General features: G+C 43.0%; 2 protein-coding genes across 2 annotated transcripts; one reads left to right on the forward strand and one right to left on the reverse strand.

The window, feature by feature from the left end:
• Positions 1-1,486: 1,486 nt before the first annotated feature.
• Positions 1,487-6,017, reverse strand: LOC138191750 (neurofilament medium polypeptide-like). Its single transcript, XM_069138735.1, has 4 exons — positions 5,232-6,017; positions 3,707-3,906; positions 3,482-3,606; positions 1,487-3,379 (listed from the first exon to the last, which is right to left on the reverse strand). Exons 1-4 carry the CDS (start codon positions 5,980-5,982, stop codon positions 2,137-2,139), a joined length of 2,319 nt encoding a protein of 772 aa, XP_068994836.1. The 5' UTR covers positions 5,983-6,017; the 3' UTR covers positions 1,487-2,136.
• A 2,214-nt stretch (positions 6,018-8,231) lies between these two features.
• Positions 8,232-15,616, forward strand: fancg (FA complementation group G). The gene is made up of 16 exons (XM_069138736.1): positions 8,232-8,246; positions 8,543-8,623; positions 8,822-8,861; positions 9,687-9,783; positions 9,899-10,024; positions 10,160-10,332; positions 11,032-11,170; positions 11,555-11,685; positions 11,770-11,916; positions 12,189-12,349; positions 12,485-12,557; positions 12,670-12,986; positions 13,068-13,108; positions 13,207-13,380; positions 13,995-14,103; positions 14,649-15,616. Exons 1-16 carry the CDS (start codon positions 8,233-8,235, stop codon positions 14,740-14,742), a joined length of 1,917 nt encoding a protein of 638 aa, XP_068994837.1. The 5' UTR covers position 8,232; the 3' UTR covers positions 14,743-15,616.
• Positions 15,617-15,648: the final 32 nt, after the last annotated feature.

Consider the following 15,648-nt stretch of genomic DNA (forward strand, 5'->3'; position numbering starts at 1 on the left):
AAAAAAAAAAAACAGTTTCTGTTTAGGATGCTGATGAGTCCATCAAGGATTTCTCTCACTGATTAGCCAGCAGCACAAGTATCCCTCCTCTATTTTCTTGCAGGATGCAGCACAAATCCAGCAGTAACCCAATTTATAGATTGCATAGATAACAGCGTATGTAATTACAAGGTAAAGGGACCCTAGTGTGTCTTCGAGACAAACCCACTGGTGGTGATTACTATTTTATATTCGAGTTTAAGGATTTTCTGTCGGTGGTGAAAAAGGTAGAGCAGTCAGTTTTACTCATGACTTGTATTTCACTATTTCAGATATAAAATAGTTGCTGTTTTGTGAACCCGTTTGGAGTAAAAGTGGTCATTGTTTAAGGCGATATTTGATTCTCAAGACTGAAAACTATAAAACCTGTGATTAAATTACATCAATAAAGAGTATAAACAAAATTATACCAGCTTGCTCCTCTTGGCTGCACTTCACCGTGAACAGCTCTACAAAAGTTCGGTTATTACAATAACTGGTGTGATTAAGAAGATGAAATTACAGAGTACAAAAACACTTGGGAAAACAGCAGCCAGTACACCAAAATGCTGCTCAAACACAGTGGCAGGAGTTTGTGTAATTTTTATCATCTAGTGTTTGGTGACGCAGCTGTTGATCCTGTTACTACGAAGCCGTCTATCAGATGCAGTGAGGTTGGATTTAAGGGGGTTTATGGTGCAAAGAGAACACTGACATCATGCCAGGAGAGAGATCCTTCCAATGTCAGCCAAAGTGGGTCCAATGTCAGTACTTCACCAGTGGAAAGAAAGGTTTCTCAGGGCCATCAATTTAAAAGGTACCTTCTTTTTAATAATAATTTAAAAAAAAAAAAAGGGTCACTATGATGAATGACTTTTGTCGCCAGCTGCTGCACTCATTAGTAAATCCTATTAAAAAATGTACCCACACATTTTTATGAAAGAACTTGTGATAGGGAGGATTTGTATGTTCCACATTAACTTTGTATGGTTTCAAAGTGAAAACCCGTTCTCTATTAATCTCAGGCTTTCTCATGAGACCGAGCTGATTATGGAAGACATAGTTATGAATTAACAATACTGAGAAGAATGTGGGAGATGTTTAAGGATTCCAAAGTTGCTGCTAATCTGTGATCCTGTGTGCAATGAAGCAAAGGTGGCAAATCAGAGGGAAATTGATTCTGTTCTGTTTGAGCAGGCAACGATGCTCTTGATTTATACATGAGCATGGTCTGTGGGATGTGAGGAAGGGTGCGGCGGCTGCTGAGGGTCTGCACAGTCACCCCCCCCCCCCCCCCCCCACACACACACACACACCCCACCCTCCCTCCCTCAGCCGCAATGCAGTGCAGTAACTCGCAGCATTTAGCTTTTGTCGGCACGCCTTTTACGATCATTCTTGACATTTAATAAATCTGTGCAATGGATTTGGTTTTGCAACTGGAACATATTAACCCCAACAACGCCGCTTGTGTTTGATTTTTCAGTCTTTATTTACTGTTTCATATTGCATATTCTCAGCAGTTTTATACATAGCACAGTCATTGTTGTCCTAGCATTGCAGACGAGAAGAGTGAGATACTGGAGCTCACCTGCCAGGAGAAGCTGCGTTAAGGTGCACAACAAGCAAAATTCAAGTCTTTCTTAAAGCATGTTATCTGTAAATATAATATAGACATTTTTATGTTCGTAAATATACATTTTTTTTTTAATATATATATTCAATATCTGTCACAATCTTTAGGTTGACATTGTTTTGACATCTCTACCCTTGAAGGCTTGAGTAGACACAGCAGGACGCTGCTGTCTCCATCAGCGGGATTCAGTTTAAATGCACTTGTTATTTATTAAGGGAAGTCGTCACATTCAGATAAAGAGTTTAGAGCATTCTGCATTCACTAGAGTCGTACATCAGAAGCATCGGGGGTGTGTAATGGCCATACTTAGGGAGCAGGGGGTTATTTGCTACAGAAATCACTATTGCTTACATACTGTTACCTGCTTTGCTTTGGACATCTGAACAGCTGGGTACATCCAGCCACATTCTCCTGCTCTTTACCCTCCCTCATAGTTCTTTGGCATCTCCTCTCTTCTAGCCCTGAAACACAGTATTTCCGTTTTACTTCTTCGCCTTCTCTTCCTTGCTCTCCTTTGACTCAGTGCCAGAAGATTTCTCGGCCTTCTCCGTCTTTGCTTCCTCCTTCACCTCTTTGCTGGTCTCCTTTTTATCCTCTGGCTTCTTCTCCTCTTTCTTGCTCTCTGTTTTCTCGGGCTCTGCTTTGGGTGCGGTTTTCTCATCTGACTTCTTTTCCTCCTTTTTGCCCTCAGTTTTCTCGGGCTCGGATTTAGGGGCTGCCTTTGCTTCAGGCTCGGCCTTCTCAGATTTAGGAGCAGTGGGTTTCTCCTCCTTGGCAGGGGGAGCGCTGTCTTTAGGCTCAGACTTGGGGGCAGGTTTGTCCTCAGCGGGCTTGCTCGGGGTAGCCGGTTTTGAGGCTTCGTCCTTTTTTGGTGCTTCGTCTTCTTTGCTGTCTTTCTTCGTGTCAGATTTGTCCACCTTCTCTGGCTCTTTCTCCTTGGGCTCCGGCTTCTTCTCCTCCTTCACAGGCGGCTCTTTCTCCTTCTTTTCCTCCTTGACAGGCTGAGGCTTCTCCTCTTTTTTCTCCTCTTTAGGGGTGTCTTTGGCAGCAGCAGGCTTGGCCACCTCTTTCTCAGGAGATTTTGGTTCAGGGGTCGTGGGAGGAGGAGATTTAGACTCAGGGGATTTGGTAGGAGGGGATTTTGACACGGGTGACTTTGACTCGTCTCCTGCAGGGGACTTGGCAGGTGATTTGGGCATCGGGGATTTGGCTGCTGGTGATTTAGATTCTGGTGATTTTGGTGGCGACTTAGATTCTGGTGATTTTGGTGGCGACTTAGATTCTGGTGATTTGACAGCAAGAGATTTAGGCTGAGGGGATTTAGAAGGAGAAGGCTTCTCTTCCTCCTCACCTGCCTCCTCTTCCTCTCCTTTCTCTTCTCTCTCCTCTTCTTTCTCCTTTTCCTCCTCTCCCTTTTCTTCCTCCTTCTCTTCCTCTCCCTCTTCCTCCTTATCCTCCCCTTCCTCACCTTCTCCCTCCTCTTCTTTGGTTTCCTCACCTTCACCCTTTTCTTCTTCCTCTTCGTCTTTCTTTTCCTCCTCTTCCTCTTCCTCTGCCTCCTCTGTCACCTCTGTTACTTGTGTCTCATCTGTCTGTTCCTCCACAATGACGGTATCTGAAATCTCATCTCCCTTCACTTTCAAGTGGGCAGAGATTCGGCCCTCCAGGTAGGAGTATGGGCTGCCACCGGACACGAAGCGATTCTCCTCGCCCTCCAGTAACTTCCTGTTTAATAGACACAGTCAGTGACACTGTTAATACCCCTTTACATTAGGAAACCAATACATCAATTTAATTATGCATGTTTTTTTTTTTTTTCTGACAAACCTATAAGCAGCAATCTCAATATCCAGAGCCATCTTGACATTCAGCAGCTCCTGGTAGTCCCTCAGCTGGCTGGCCATCTCCCATTTAGTGGTTTTAAGCTCATTGTCCAACTGATTGATGGTCTCCTGCAAAATGAAACAAACAACCTCGCAGGTCAAATAGAGTGTCTGAAAAGAAGATGAATGTGCATGTCTGGCTTTGCCCATGTCTGTGCTGAGGTCTTGCCTGTAGTGAGCTGAGGTCATCGTGGTGTCTGTCTTCACCCTCCATCCTCTGCCTGTCCAGCGACTCCTTGGTTCCTCGAAGAGTCTCCAGCTCGATGGTGCGGCACTGGAGCTGACGGCGGTATTCTGCAATCTCCTCCTGGGTTCCACGGATGGCATCCTGGTTAGACCTCGCAGCGTCAGACAGACGCTCCGTACGCACTGCAGGAAATACAGACAAAGGCATACAGTTAATAGTCATTTCCAATGTGAGATATTTTGCTGTGTCACACCACTGACTGGCCTCTGATGACCAATGTCTGCAAAAAGCAGAAAGAGGAATTCAGGATTCATGGCATGTATTGGACCTTTTTTTTTTTTTTTTTTTTTATCCGAAGACATTTGACCCATCTCGCCTTCGAAAGCAGACAGTCACCACTGGGGGCCTGAGTAACCTTGACAGTGTCCATCTGTCAGTCCATCGTCTGACTCAGCTCCCTCCCTCTTCCAAGCATGAATGAGCCACTGCTGCAGTCACCTGGACACTCCACAGAGAAGGTCATTCTGCCTGCACCTTTTACTAGCTATATCACGTCAGCATGTAAATGTACTGCAAGGGTTAATGTAGAGGTCCTGTGAAACCATACTGGGCCTTCAAAGTTGTCAGTTGTGTATTTGTGTGGGACTACAAAGGACAATAGCATCTTATTATCACCGGGGCTGTGAGATGATGTCTCAGTTACTCCCTTGCTTTAGTAAGTCTATCATATCTACTCATGCAGGCATTTTGAAGCCCTTGATTTGAGTACTGTCATGACTTCAGTCACGAAAGAATGAGCATGAACTGATGAAGCATTGTGTGCCTTGTCTGTCTGACCCGCTCAGTGACCTTGACAAGAACTGCTCTATTTATAGAGGTTCGATCAGATCCATTAACACAACAAACAGAAAAAAATTGGCTAAGGAGCGCGCATGGGGGGGGGGGGGGGGAGCAACCGGGAACACACAGTTACCTACAGCGAGTGCAAATTAATCATAGTCTCGTCTCTCTGTGTGTCATCTCACGTCTGCAGAGCTTGCCTGAAGTAAAAATGATCATTCTGCCGCAGCGACGCAGCGACAGCAAAGGGGCACCAACTCTAATGATATTTCAATTTTTCCTCATTTTCAAATTACGTTATCTACCTTCATTTACTTAATTCGTCACTGGTAATTTAACTTTCTCAATCTCTTTTGTTAAGTTTACGATCTGTCAGGTAGGTGGGAGGTTATTAAATATCTAACACAACCAGCAGGATCTGTTATCCTGCTAGGATGTAGAAGTCTTTATGCGTAATAATTACAGTTTCGACGTAAATATATAATAATATTAAAAGCAAGCCATCCCTGATTTGTCGTCCATCAAGCAACTGCTCATCGACATTCAGTCACCGTGTGGCTGCAGACTTCAGCACCATGGACAGAGAACAAGCGCTATACTTTAAACATTGCAGCAGTCTCCACTTAAAAGCTCGTGAATACTTCCCTTCCTCTTTGATCCTACTCACCTTTGAACCATTCTTCAGCGTGCGTTGCACTCTTTGACGCGTGAGTGTCCAGCTGCGCGCGGATCTCTCGCAGTGCGCTCGTGACGTCCGCCTTGAGCATGTCTCGCATATCGAAGCTCACCTGTGCGCCGTCAATCTGCGCCAGGAGCTCCGCCACCTCTTCCTCGTGGTTCTTCTTCAGAAAAGCGCCCTCCTCTTCCAGGGCCTGGAACTTCTTGTCCAGCTCCAGGCGAGTCAGCTGGCACTCCTCAACATACTTTTTCATGGCGCGAGCGGCAGCCTCCAACTCTTCCCGGTTCCGCGCCTCATCCTCCAGCCTGACTCGCATTTGCTGGATGTCCTCTTCCAGGTGCTCGTGCTCCAGAGACGCACGGACCTTCTCCCCGGTCAGCTGCTGCAGGAGACCCCTCAGGTCACCCAGCTCTCGCTCATAGTGCTCTCCAACCGAGGCGCGCCCGGCTTGGTTCTGCCGCAGCGCTGCCGCTTCAGCCTCCAGGTTGCGGTTGTGCATCTCCAGGTTCCGCACTTTGTCGATGTAGCCGGCGAACCGGTCGTTCAGAGCCTGCAGAATCTCTTTCTCGCTCCTCCGCGTCATGTCACCGTTGAACGTCTCCAAGCTGTCGGCGGAGGACGGCTGGCTGTAGGTGAGGCGGCGGCGCTGGGAGTGAAAGCCGCTGGAGGACACAGAGGCAGGCCGAGCCTTGCGGTACGAGCTCGGGCCCAAGAAGTGGTGCTCTACCGTGAAACTCATGTTGGCCGGTGGAGGACAAGTGACTGCAGTAGGAGAGCGCTGGGCTTATATAGGAGGGAGGGAAAACTCACTAGTCAGCAGCAGGACACACACTCTTTTTTTTTTTTTTTTTTTTTTTTTTTTTTAAAGAGATATCTTTTCTTCAGAAAAGGACTGCCTGCGCAGAAATAGATAGCCACTCTGCCAGTGCTACAGCATCTTGTTGATGAGCTCTATTTTAATTCAAGGTGTTAATGAAGATAATTGCTGAAAAAAACACCTAAATATTGGATTAATAGATTGTGATGTGTTTTTTTTCCAGCATTACTTCCTCTATCTTAAGGTGTTTAAATGAAATATAGTTTATAACTGAAAATGTTAAGATAATAATCATTTTAAGCCAGTTTGCAAAATGGGTAAATTGTTATGGTAACATCTTTGAGTTATAGTTAAGTATTTTAAGGTTTTAAACTGAAGACTATTCATATGCTGAAGCTAATGTCCATGCAGACTAATTGTGTGGGTGTTCAGTGTGTTTTGCTGATGCTCTCTAGCTTCATTGCTGCAGTGTGAGTTTGCAGATCCATGCATCCCCCCAGGACTCTACTCAACTGCTGGGCCATTGACAGACTCCCTCTCTTACCACACATGCACACACGCACACACACACATACATGCATGGTTTTCTTCTCTCCTATACCTAAGAAATATAAGTTTCAATCTTTTAGTTTCTGTTTTTTTTTTTTATTTTGTTTTTTTTATGAAGAGTTTTTAATTTCCAGATGTGCAGATGTGCTAGCAGACCAAGCCATGTGACACACGCCAACAACAAAAAAACCATAAACAGCACCTCTACCGTGTTTGCACATCAGGATGTGCTTTGAGCTACGATAATAAAGCAGTCACACGAAAACGAACTGAGCTGCCGCTGCTGATCTAGAGGGATGTCTGCTCTGAAAAGAGGACCAGCTCTGAAGAGCACGTACAGCACTTATTGATTACTCAAACTCAGGGTGAATGAGTTTACACTGCATACCTTAAAGGAGATTTGTGTATTTCTTTCTCTTAAGATGAAGAATCAGAATGACAAATCAGCACACAGGAATTTCCCTGAATCAAACGTTCTTTGTCACTTGGAACATGAGTGTTGTCAGCTCAGTGACACCCATGACACCAGAGTATTGAGTGTGTCCTCCAGCAGTTGTGTCTTGTTTGTTTAAGGTCTTTGAATCCTATAGCCTACTTTAAAAATTACAGCTGTTTTCACAAATGAGTTCGAATGACATACATACAGTCAATGTGTGCTATGCACTACATCTCACTTGTTTGGGGGCTCTGAGGGTCATAGAAACAATGTGTGTCATATCTCTCCCTCCCCCACCCACCCACCGCCTTCATGTTTATAAATGAGGAACATTGAACAGAGTAGGCAGAATTCAGTTGTGATTTTATGATGAGCCCATGTGCAATATGCTACTCAATAATCTGTTATTGAACCAACCATTAAAGAGAGGAAGACTCAGGAAAAGAAACACGTGTGTTTTAATGTATCTGCAAAAGAAATCGAATAAATAGGCAACGTGACTCAACAGTCAGGTCCGAGTATCTGTTAAGTCCTCTGGTTTACATGAAACTAATTCTTTACAGTAATCCAACTAAGGATGGTCAGAATAAGACCTCCAAATAAAAGGTCACTTATCACAAAGAGCCAGTACATAAGAGAGATATAGAGTCCAGCATCAGTGTGGAACAGTGAAATTTATGCTGTTGTTAGCTTCTTGAAATCAACATAATCTACTTTTCAGTGTTGCCATAAGAGAATTCATCACAGTCAATTTTTTACCCTAAAAGTTTGAAGACTTGCCATGTACATGACATTGACAGCAGCAGCAAGAGGAGAGGAGGAGGGAGGCTCTTGCCATGTAACAACCTTGTCCTTGAAGGGATGAATAGAGACAGCGGCAGAGTGTACAGATGGAAAATAGCAGGATCGATGCTGAGGAAAATGTCAGGAAAAAGTGAAACCTGTCTCGGGGGAATGTTTTCTTGTGTACGCGCATGTAGCTGGAGGTGCACAGACTGCATGCTGCAGAGCAGTGGCTGTCAGGAGCTTCCCTGATTTTTCCACAGTGGTATATTTAGACCTGTCAGTGATTTGAGACGGAGAAAGAAAGGAATAGCTGGGAGGCTGTGAGGATGGTAAGCAGTGGAGGTTGCACGAGGCACTGATGGAGGGATGACAGGGGCACACAGACATGCCAATGAGAAGAAATGAGTGAAGCTGGGTGAGAGAGGAGTCACCTTGGGAGGGACATCTTGAAAAATGGCTGTCCTGGCAGTCTCAAGGATGACTCAGCTGTGACACAATTAAGGCCTTGGATTGTGTTTATTTGCTTTGGACCTGTGTGTGCATGCATGCGTGTGATATCGTGCCACTGCGTCCATGCTAATTTTTAAAGGAGTGGACACACATCATGCAGAATCTGCCTTTATATCTTCCAAGGCAGAGTGAGTGTAGGAGCGTCTGTATGTTTCATTTGAAGGATTAGTGCCCATAAACACACATCATCTGCTCTTATAGGTTTGATGGCTGTGACAAATCCAGTGAAGTTTCTAGAAAAACAGCTGAACTCGGCTCCGCCACAGCACCACCTGCTGGACAGTAAGAAGACTGCTGGTGTCGTTCCCAGCTCTGTCCACACGGGGCAGCAGAGCCCGCACTGCCACAAACTCACTAGTGTTTACTTCCGGTGTTTGCTCCTCTCTGACTAACGAGGGAAACTTCGAACTAAACATTACCAAATTTTACTTTTATTTTCATGTCTAATGAAATGTATCTGTCACTTTCTGTATTCAACAGGTGGATCCAGGAAAACAACGAGCTGGTAAACAAATGTAAGGTAGGTAACGTATGTTTAGATAGCTGTTAAGTGCCTCGTCTTGTCAGCAGTTAGAACAATATGAAAAACTTTAAAGTTAACTCAATATTACAGAAATCAGTTTATTATTAAAAATAGATTAAGAGAGCTAAAACACCATAGTGTGGTCCTCGCGAATGTTATCTTTATACTTTTGGTAGTTTATGTCCATAAACACAGTTTCCTTCTCGATTATGTTTGATGCATTCATGTTTTGTTATGGCTGACAGACAGTAAATAATTTAGTATTAAAGGTTTCATATCTTTTAACTTGATTTAACGACACACTTGGCAACACCAGGGGATTAAAGCATTCTAATAATCTATACGTAATGAAAAAATGTACTTCAAATATCATAAAATCAGTGTGCAGAAAGGGCCTCTTTCGCATGTCGCATTTATTGTATTGTTTAAATGATTGGATTATTATTACAAATGTATTGACGTGTAAGCAGATTTTCAATATGAACATTTTCTGGCTCTTTTAGTCCTCAATATGAATAAAAATGGACTGTTGGACAATACAAAACAAGACATTTAAGGCAGCACCTCTGGCTCTGAGAGACACTGATGGACATCTTTCAAATTGTTTTTGACATTTTAAAGACCAGATTACTTATTGATCCATTGAGATAATAATTGACAGATTAATTGACCATGAAAATACTTGTTAATTGCAGTGTTACTCTGATTTCTAGTGAAGTAAGAATATAAAGTAGCATCAAATGTTAATACTCAGGTGAAGTTTTGCCGAAATGTAGCAAACACTGTTCTTTTTGTCACTTTGCTTTCACTTGATTGTTTTAGGAGGAAGAAGGACAAGATACCTTGAGCCGAGACCACAACCAGACCCGTCTGAGACAGTGCTCCTCTGAGTTTCACAAACTATTAAGGAAAATACAAGGTATTCAGTCTCCTTCATAATACAAAGGCCAGATGTGATCATGTGGACAGCTAATTACTTACGTTTATGCATCTTCTATCTCCCTCCTCTCTTTTCCCTCTGTCCCTCTTTTCAGGTATCCCTCCTCATTTAGATCATGCACAGCTGGAGCTGGCAGTGGTGTACAATGCCTGTTTTTGCTCTGCTGCTCAGTCTCAGTTCTCAGAAGCCGAGCTGCTCCTCACACAAGTTACAGGAAGAGGTGGGCTTCTATTTGAAATGATGACAAAACCAGAGCTGTAGATGATACAGCAACTAATGCAATGCAATGAATCCAGTTTCATTTAGTTTTAGAGGATCAACTCTGACTTTTACTGCCTGCTCTTGTTCCTCGCAGTTCTACAGTTGACAGGGGGAGACCCTTGTACTTCAGATGTTCTTGTGCGTTGGGGAACAGTTCTCAAGTCTTTGGAAAATACTGCCTTGCATCCCTGTGTTCTGCACCTTCTTTGTCTGCAGTGGGCAATATGGCTGGCCACCTGCCAGCTGAAAACTTTACAGGAATTTCAGGTAAGATAATAATGTTCCCATCTCACTTGTTTATGTAGTTTGAATGAAAGTCTGTAGCATCTATCCTTTTACCCCAGTTTGTTTACGCTCAGGAGACAGATGTGAATTAGCCTCTGCTGTGGACCAAACCACTGCATATTCCTCCTAAAATGATCTTATTTAGATTTCAATTGAACTTCCCTTTGGTGTGTGATATAACCAATGAAAAGGTTATGTAATGATGATATTAATATGTGCCAAACAGTATATGTATGAATTCAAATGCATTTTTAGCCATGGTGTTGGTTCGGGCCTTTTTGTCTACTTTCTTTTTATCCCATGGCCTGTGTTTGTTATTTATGAGACAGATGCCTCAAACCAACTTCTATCAAGTATTGCATTTTTACTCAGTGAAATAGAATATGCTCATTTGTGTGAAGAAAACAAAAAGGCAAACTCGGGTGGCTGCACCATCTGTTGCAGGACTCCTTGTTCATCCTGTTTCTGAAGGTAGTTTTTCATGACTCTTGCTGTATGTTTGGTGTTGTTGTCATGGTGCAGAATGATTTTGGACCCAGTTAGACTCCTATGTGATGGATAAGACTGTCACTTGTGTCTACTCCCCAACCCTGGTGTGGGATAGAACAGGCTTTGTCTTTTACTTGTTGTGGATATTTTGGTATTAAAAGAACTACTACTGTATTTCTTCCTGTGACGCAGGAGGAGATGACGTCTCTGTTGGAGACGCAATGTGATGGAGTTGGGGAGAAAAGGCAAAAGTTCTTAAACAGGCCACTATTGGTGATGGAACCAAGGAGGCTTATTGAATTATTGCAGATTTGCACTTCCATTGCCCAAGGTCAGCTACATTCATGGCTTTTTTTTTTTTTACTGCATGTTGAAGAGAGAGTTTCAGTTTATTGTGCCCAGACTATAATATTGTAGAAAGCTAAAGCCAAATGTTCTATGCATTCCTTTAACACATTTCACCTTGGTATCTGTTCACTTTTTTGTATGGGTGCCACCAAAAGAATACAGTGGTAGACAGGAAAACATTTGATCTAAAGCCAGAATAATGTGTTGGGCTTGTATTTGAATGTGGACTATAGGAATTGACTTTTAAAGCATGTAAATTATTAGTTTGTGCTCCCAAAACCATGAACATGAACATATATGACATTGATGTATAAATAGTGTCCTTGAGTAATTATTCCCATGTTTTGCTGTGCTCTGTATGTTTAAGGTGCAGAAAGGCTGAATGATGGATGGAGTTCAGAAGCGCTGTCTGGTTTGCAGGCAGCCTCCACCCTTCCAGCTCCCAGAGCTCTGATAGCATACGCACACCTCCTCTCAGGCTCCTGCCTTGCCCATATGGTAAATGTTCACTCTAATCACATGCAAAAAGTAGCATATTTTAGCATTTGCATGCAGTAAGAGTTGTAATGTATTTGCTTCCAGAGCCGCCCTCAGATGGCGCTGCAGTGTTACAGAAAGGCACTGGAGACAGACTCCCGTTGTGTATGTGCGCTCTACCAGAGCATGCTCATATACAGACAGCTGGGAAACACACAGGCTGAGATACAAGCTCTTCGCTTACTGCACTCAGTGAGTAGCACACATACACAGTACATATAGAGTACATACAGAACATGCACACGAGAAAAAGGCTGCCTTTATTAAACGACTAAATTAGTCCAAACATTTGCTTTGTAGATGTAGAAAAAATATTTTATTGTTGAAAAACAGTCCTTACATATGCATACATTTTGCAGCTGAATAGCCAAGTTAATAGATGAGCTGAAAAGTAAATTTGATCACTGACACACACTTAAATGCTGGCCTGCACACTGAAACATGAAACCTCTCCTGTCCCACAGACTTTGATGTTGCCCTCTGCGACACAGCCTGGTTTGGCTTGCACCCATCTCCTTTCTCCGTCCTTACTCCTCAGCAGCCAATCACTGAGCAGGCTGCTCTCAGTCCCGTCTGCCCTCAGTGTCCTTCACAGTCTGGCCCTCAAGTGTGTGCTCCAAGGGAGGTGAGAAGAGTCCCAGAATCTCCTGTGCTGGCATCTGACCTTTACTCAAAACCAGAAAATATAGATGGAGATGAGAATAGAAAGCCCACAGTGCGCACTGTAGTTGATAAATGAGTGTGGCTGCTGTTTCTGCAGGGTGGCAGAGGGTGTCGAACATTATCTGGACCTGCTGGCTGCTATTCACTCAGAAGATCAACATGGAGCAAAAGTAAAAACAATGACAGACATGCAAGATAATTTAACTTTAGAGAAGTCAAAATGTTAATTGTTGTGGGGAATGCTACATTCTTAACATGAAAATCGACATGTGTATGTCTCAGGTGCATGCTGAGGCCTCTTCCCTCCCCAGGTTACCCGAGCTATACCTGGAAGCTGGCGCTGCCTTGCTCATGGCCTGGCGACCTGCAGATTGCATGGCACTTTGCAATGAAGTCATCAGCACAACACTGGAGCTGCTGCCAGAGAGAGTGGTGGTGGAAGAGCCGGAGGAGAGAAGTGGGGCTGAGGCCAAGGATGCGAGTGTGGAGGGTGAAGATAGGGTGGTGATGCTGCTCTGGACTGCAGCGGCCTACCTCCTCCAGGGTCACTGCCATACTCACCTGAAGGACTGGAAACAAGCTGTGACTCAGTACACAAGGTCTGTAAAATGAGATTAGTTTTATTTCTGTCAGCAGTTTTTGTGATAACAAACACTCAAGATTGTATTTGTGCATTACAGGTGTATAAACCTGCTGGTGAAGGTGTGTTTTAAAAAGAGAGGTTAGTACTTTTATGATTTTTTTTTTTCATACCTGGGAGAAAACATTTTACACATCCTCCAGCTTTGGTTACTTTGTGCATTTTCTGGTCAATTACAGGTTTCCAACCACAGATCCCCAGTGCAGATATGGATGTAAAACAGGGAAGAGATTTGTGTATCCTCCAAAGGCTGAAGGGGCTTTCACTAGCTGGTAGGGGCATCAGCTTTACCCAGACAGACCAGCTGAAAGAGGCACTGAGAGACCTCCAGCTCGGCCTGCAGGCCTTTCCAGGTATACACACTACAGCTGGAACTTAATGATGTGTGCAGCAGAGCTTAGAGATATTTTTTAACATGTGATCACTGCCACTATCACAACTTGGTCACACAGACGCAAGTTATAGGCAGACACTTGGGGTCTATACTTGGGTATCACTAACTGCATGATATTTTTCAAAATATGACACATAATTGTTTCTCAGGTAGTTTCAAGGTTTGATACCTTTTCTAGAGTTTGACAACATTAATTATATGATGACTCTTGTTCAGTGTTCAGTATGAAAATATTGAGTATGTAGAATAGGTATTCAAATTAAAGGAACCAATTTTACAATTTGAAATTAATATCTTTTGATTTGAGCAGTACTTCTCTGTAAAACATGTTGATAATGACAATACCGTAAAAAAGTTGAATGTTTCTTTATTTTGTTTAATATGCAGCAGCTGGTTTCATAAAAACGTAACTATGTGCTTTAGTGTGCTTTTAGACACCTACCTTTCCTTTGATGTATGTGCCACGAAATGAAGGCATTGACATGAATACACCACATGACCATAGTGAATCTGTACCTAGTTTGCATGGTCTTTTGTTTTAACCCGTCGTCATGCTGTATGTGCCGTCTCAAGAGTGTGTGGGAGCAGGGCTGTGGTGTGGTGAGGCACTGTGGAGGCTTGGCAGGAGGCGAGAGGCAGCAGCTTGTTGGGAAAGGACCTGGAGCCTCACCAATCAATCGGAGTAAGACAATGTCATCGCTGCCTTCACTACATTTGTGGTTCATACTGGTTTATGCCACTGTTCACACTTAAGCATAAAGTGCATGTGTGAATGTGGCTAAAACCCAGTGTGGGTTAGTGGGATTTAAGGGGAATAAGCCACACACACAGGTGGTCAGAAGGAACCACTTTGACGATGCACTGCAAAGCATTGTGTACTCAATTAAGTGTGAATATAGCAAGACTAATCACACAAAAACAGTTCTGCCTGTTCTAAAAATTTCATACTGGGTTTTTAAAGCTGCTGTCGATAGGTTTCTCAATGCAAACTAGCAAACTGGAATCAGATCAAAACATGCATTTTTATGCCACAGACAAACTTCAGCTTGTCTTAGTTGGATGTAAACAAAATCTGAATGTGGGTTGATTTAAGATACTAGACCTGAAAAGGTTCGAGAAAAATTAAGCAGCTAGTAGTTTAATCAGTCTTTTGTTGCCTCAGGTAGAGCATATCTATGCCGGGATATTACTCTCCATCTAACTATCTGCCTGTCTTTTGTGTTGCAGGAGTCTTCCTGTGTACCTACAGGAACCCCAGTCCGGCCCTTTGTTGGACTCCACGGCGCTGCGCCACAAAATACAGGAACTTGGTCCTACTTAGTCAACCTTGAGACAAAAGCAGAATGCCCTCTCACTTAATGAACAGGATCAACTTTCTCTGGCCTGTGAAATGAAACCTATACCCACAACAAACATGTACCTACGGGGACTGCAAAATAAAGCATATTGTAAGGGCAAACGATGTTTGAAAGTGAGAATGGACACAGTGTGGGTGGTTAACCTGACATACACTTTATACATGAAATGTCGTAATGTGTAAGGGTCTGAGCTGGCATGGAGGAACAAAAGTTGTGTATGTCAGCCAGATAAAAAAAAAGTAATGAAGACTGTTACTGTGATGTTTTACAGTATAAAGCACAGTACTACAGGAGATACAATGAACTGTTTTGCTGCTTTAGCATTTCTGTATATACAGCGTTTTAAATTAATGTCTACACTAAATACAAAGTAGGGTAGGTAGGTAGGTAGTTACTTTATTAATCCCCAAGGGGAAATTTTTTTTCACTACAGCAGCATACAGGAAGCAATAAGATGATAATAGAATAATAAAAAGCAATAAAATAGCAGTAAAAAAATATTAAATATAAAATGCACAGTATATACAGTATATACAGTACAGTATATATCTATATATATTATATACAAGAAACACAGACAACAGTGTTATTGTTGTGTGATGGATTTTGCCAGAGGAAAGTGGAGATTAATTTGCACTATTCTTCACACATATACTGTCACCAAGACCAGAAGTCTAATTTCATGTTTTTAGTTTTCTTCAATATCAACGCGGTAAACGACAACTGGATGATCGGGTTTTGGTGATAGGCCAATAAGAAAAATAATTTAAAAAAATAGGACCGTCTGGCTCCTTTATAACTGGCTGAAGTTCCAAAAACCCTCCCTGACGACAGACCTCAGATTTTTTTGATTGGTTGTCGGGTTTTGA

The sequence above is a fragment of the Embiotoca jacksoni genome, unplaced genomic scaffold (genome assembly GCF_022577435.1).
Source record: "Embiotoca jacksoni isolate LCO1_2020_lvr unplaced genomic scaffold, fEmbJac1.0.p SCAF_8, whole genome shotgun sequence".
Taxonomy (NCBI): Eukaryota; Metazoa; Chordata; class Actinopteri; family Embiotocidae; genus Embiotoca; species Embiotoca jacksoni.

Excerpts from the sequence above, each read along its gene's own strand:
- LOC138191750 (XM_069138735.1), bottom strand. The coding sequence starts at position 5,982 with ATGAGTTTCACGGTAGAGCACCACTTCTTGGGCCCGAGCTCGTACCGC. Across the intron at positions 3,907-5,231 it reads CGCTGAAGAATGGTTCAAAG|TGCGTACGGAGCGTCTGTCT; the intron begins GTGAGTAGGATC and ends TATTTCCTGCAG. Across the intron at positions 3,380-3,481 it reads ATTGAGATTGCTGCTTATAG|GAAGTTACTGGAGGGCGAGG; the intron begins GTTTGTCAGAAA and ends TCTATTAAACAG.
- fancg (XM_069138736.1), top strand. Across the intron at positions 10,025-10,159 it reads CACACAAGTTACAGGAAGAG|TTCTACAGTTGACAGGGGGA; the intron begins GTGGGCTTCTAT and ends TGTTCCTCGCAG. Across the intron at positions 11,917-12,188 it reads CTCTTCGCTTACTGCACTCA|ACTTTGATGTTGCCCTCTGC; the intron begins GTGAGTAGCACA and ends CCTGTCCCACAG.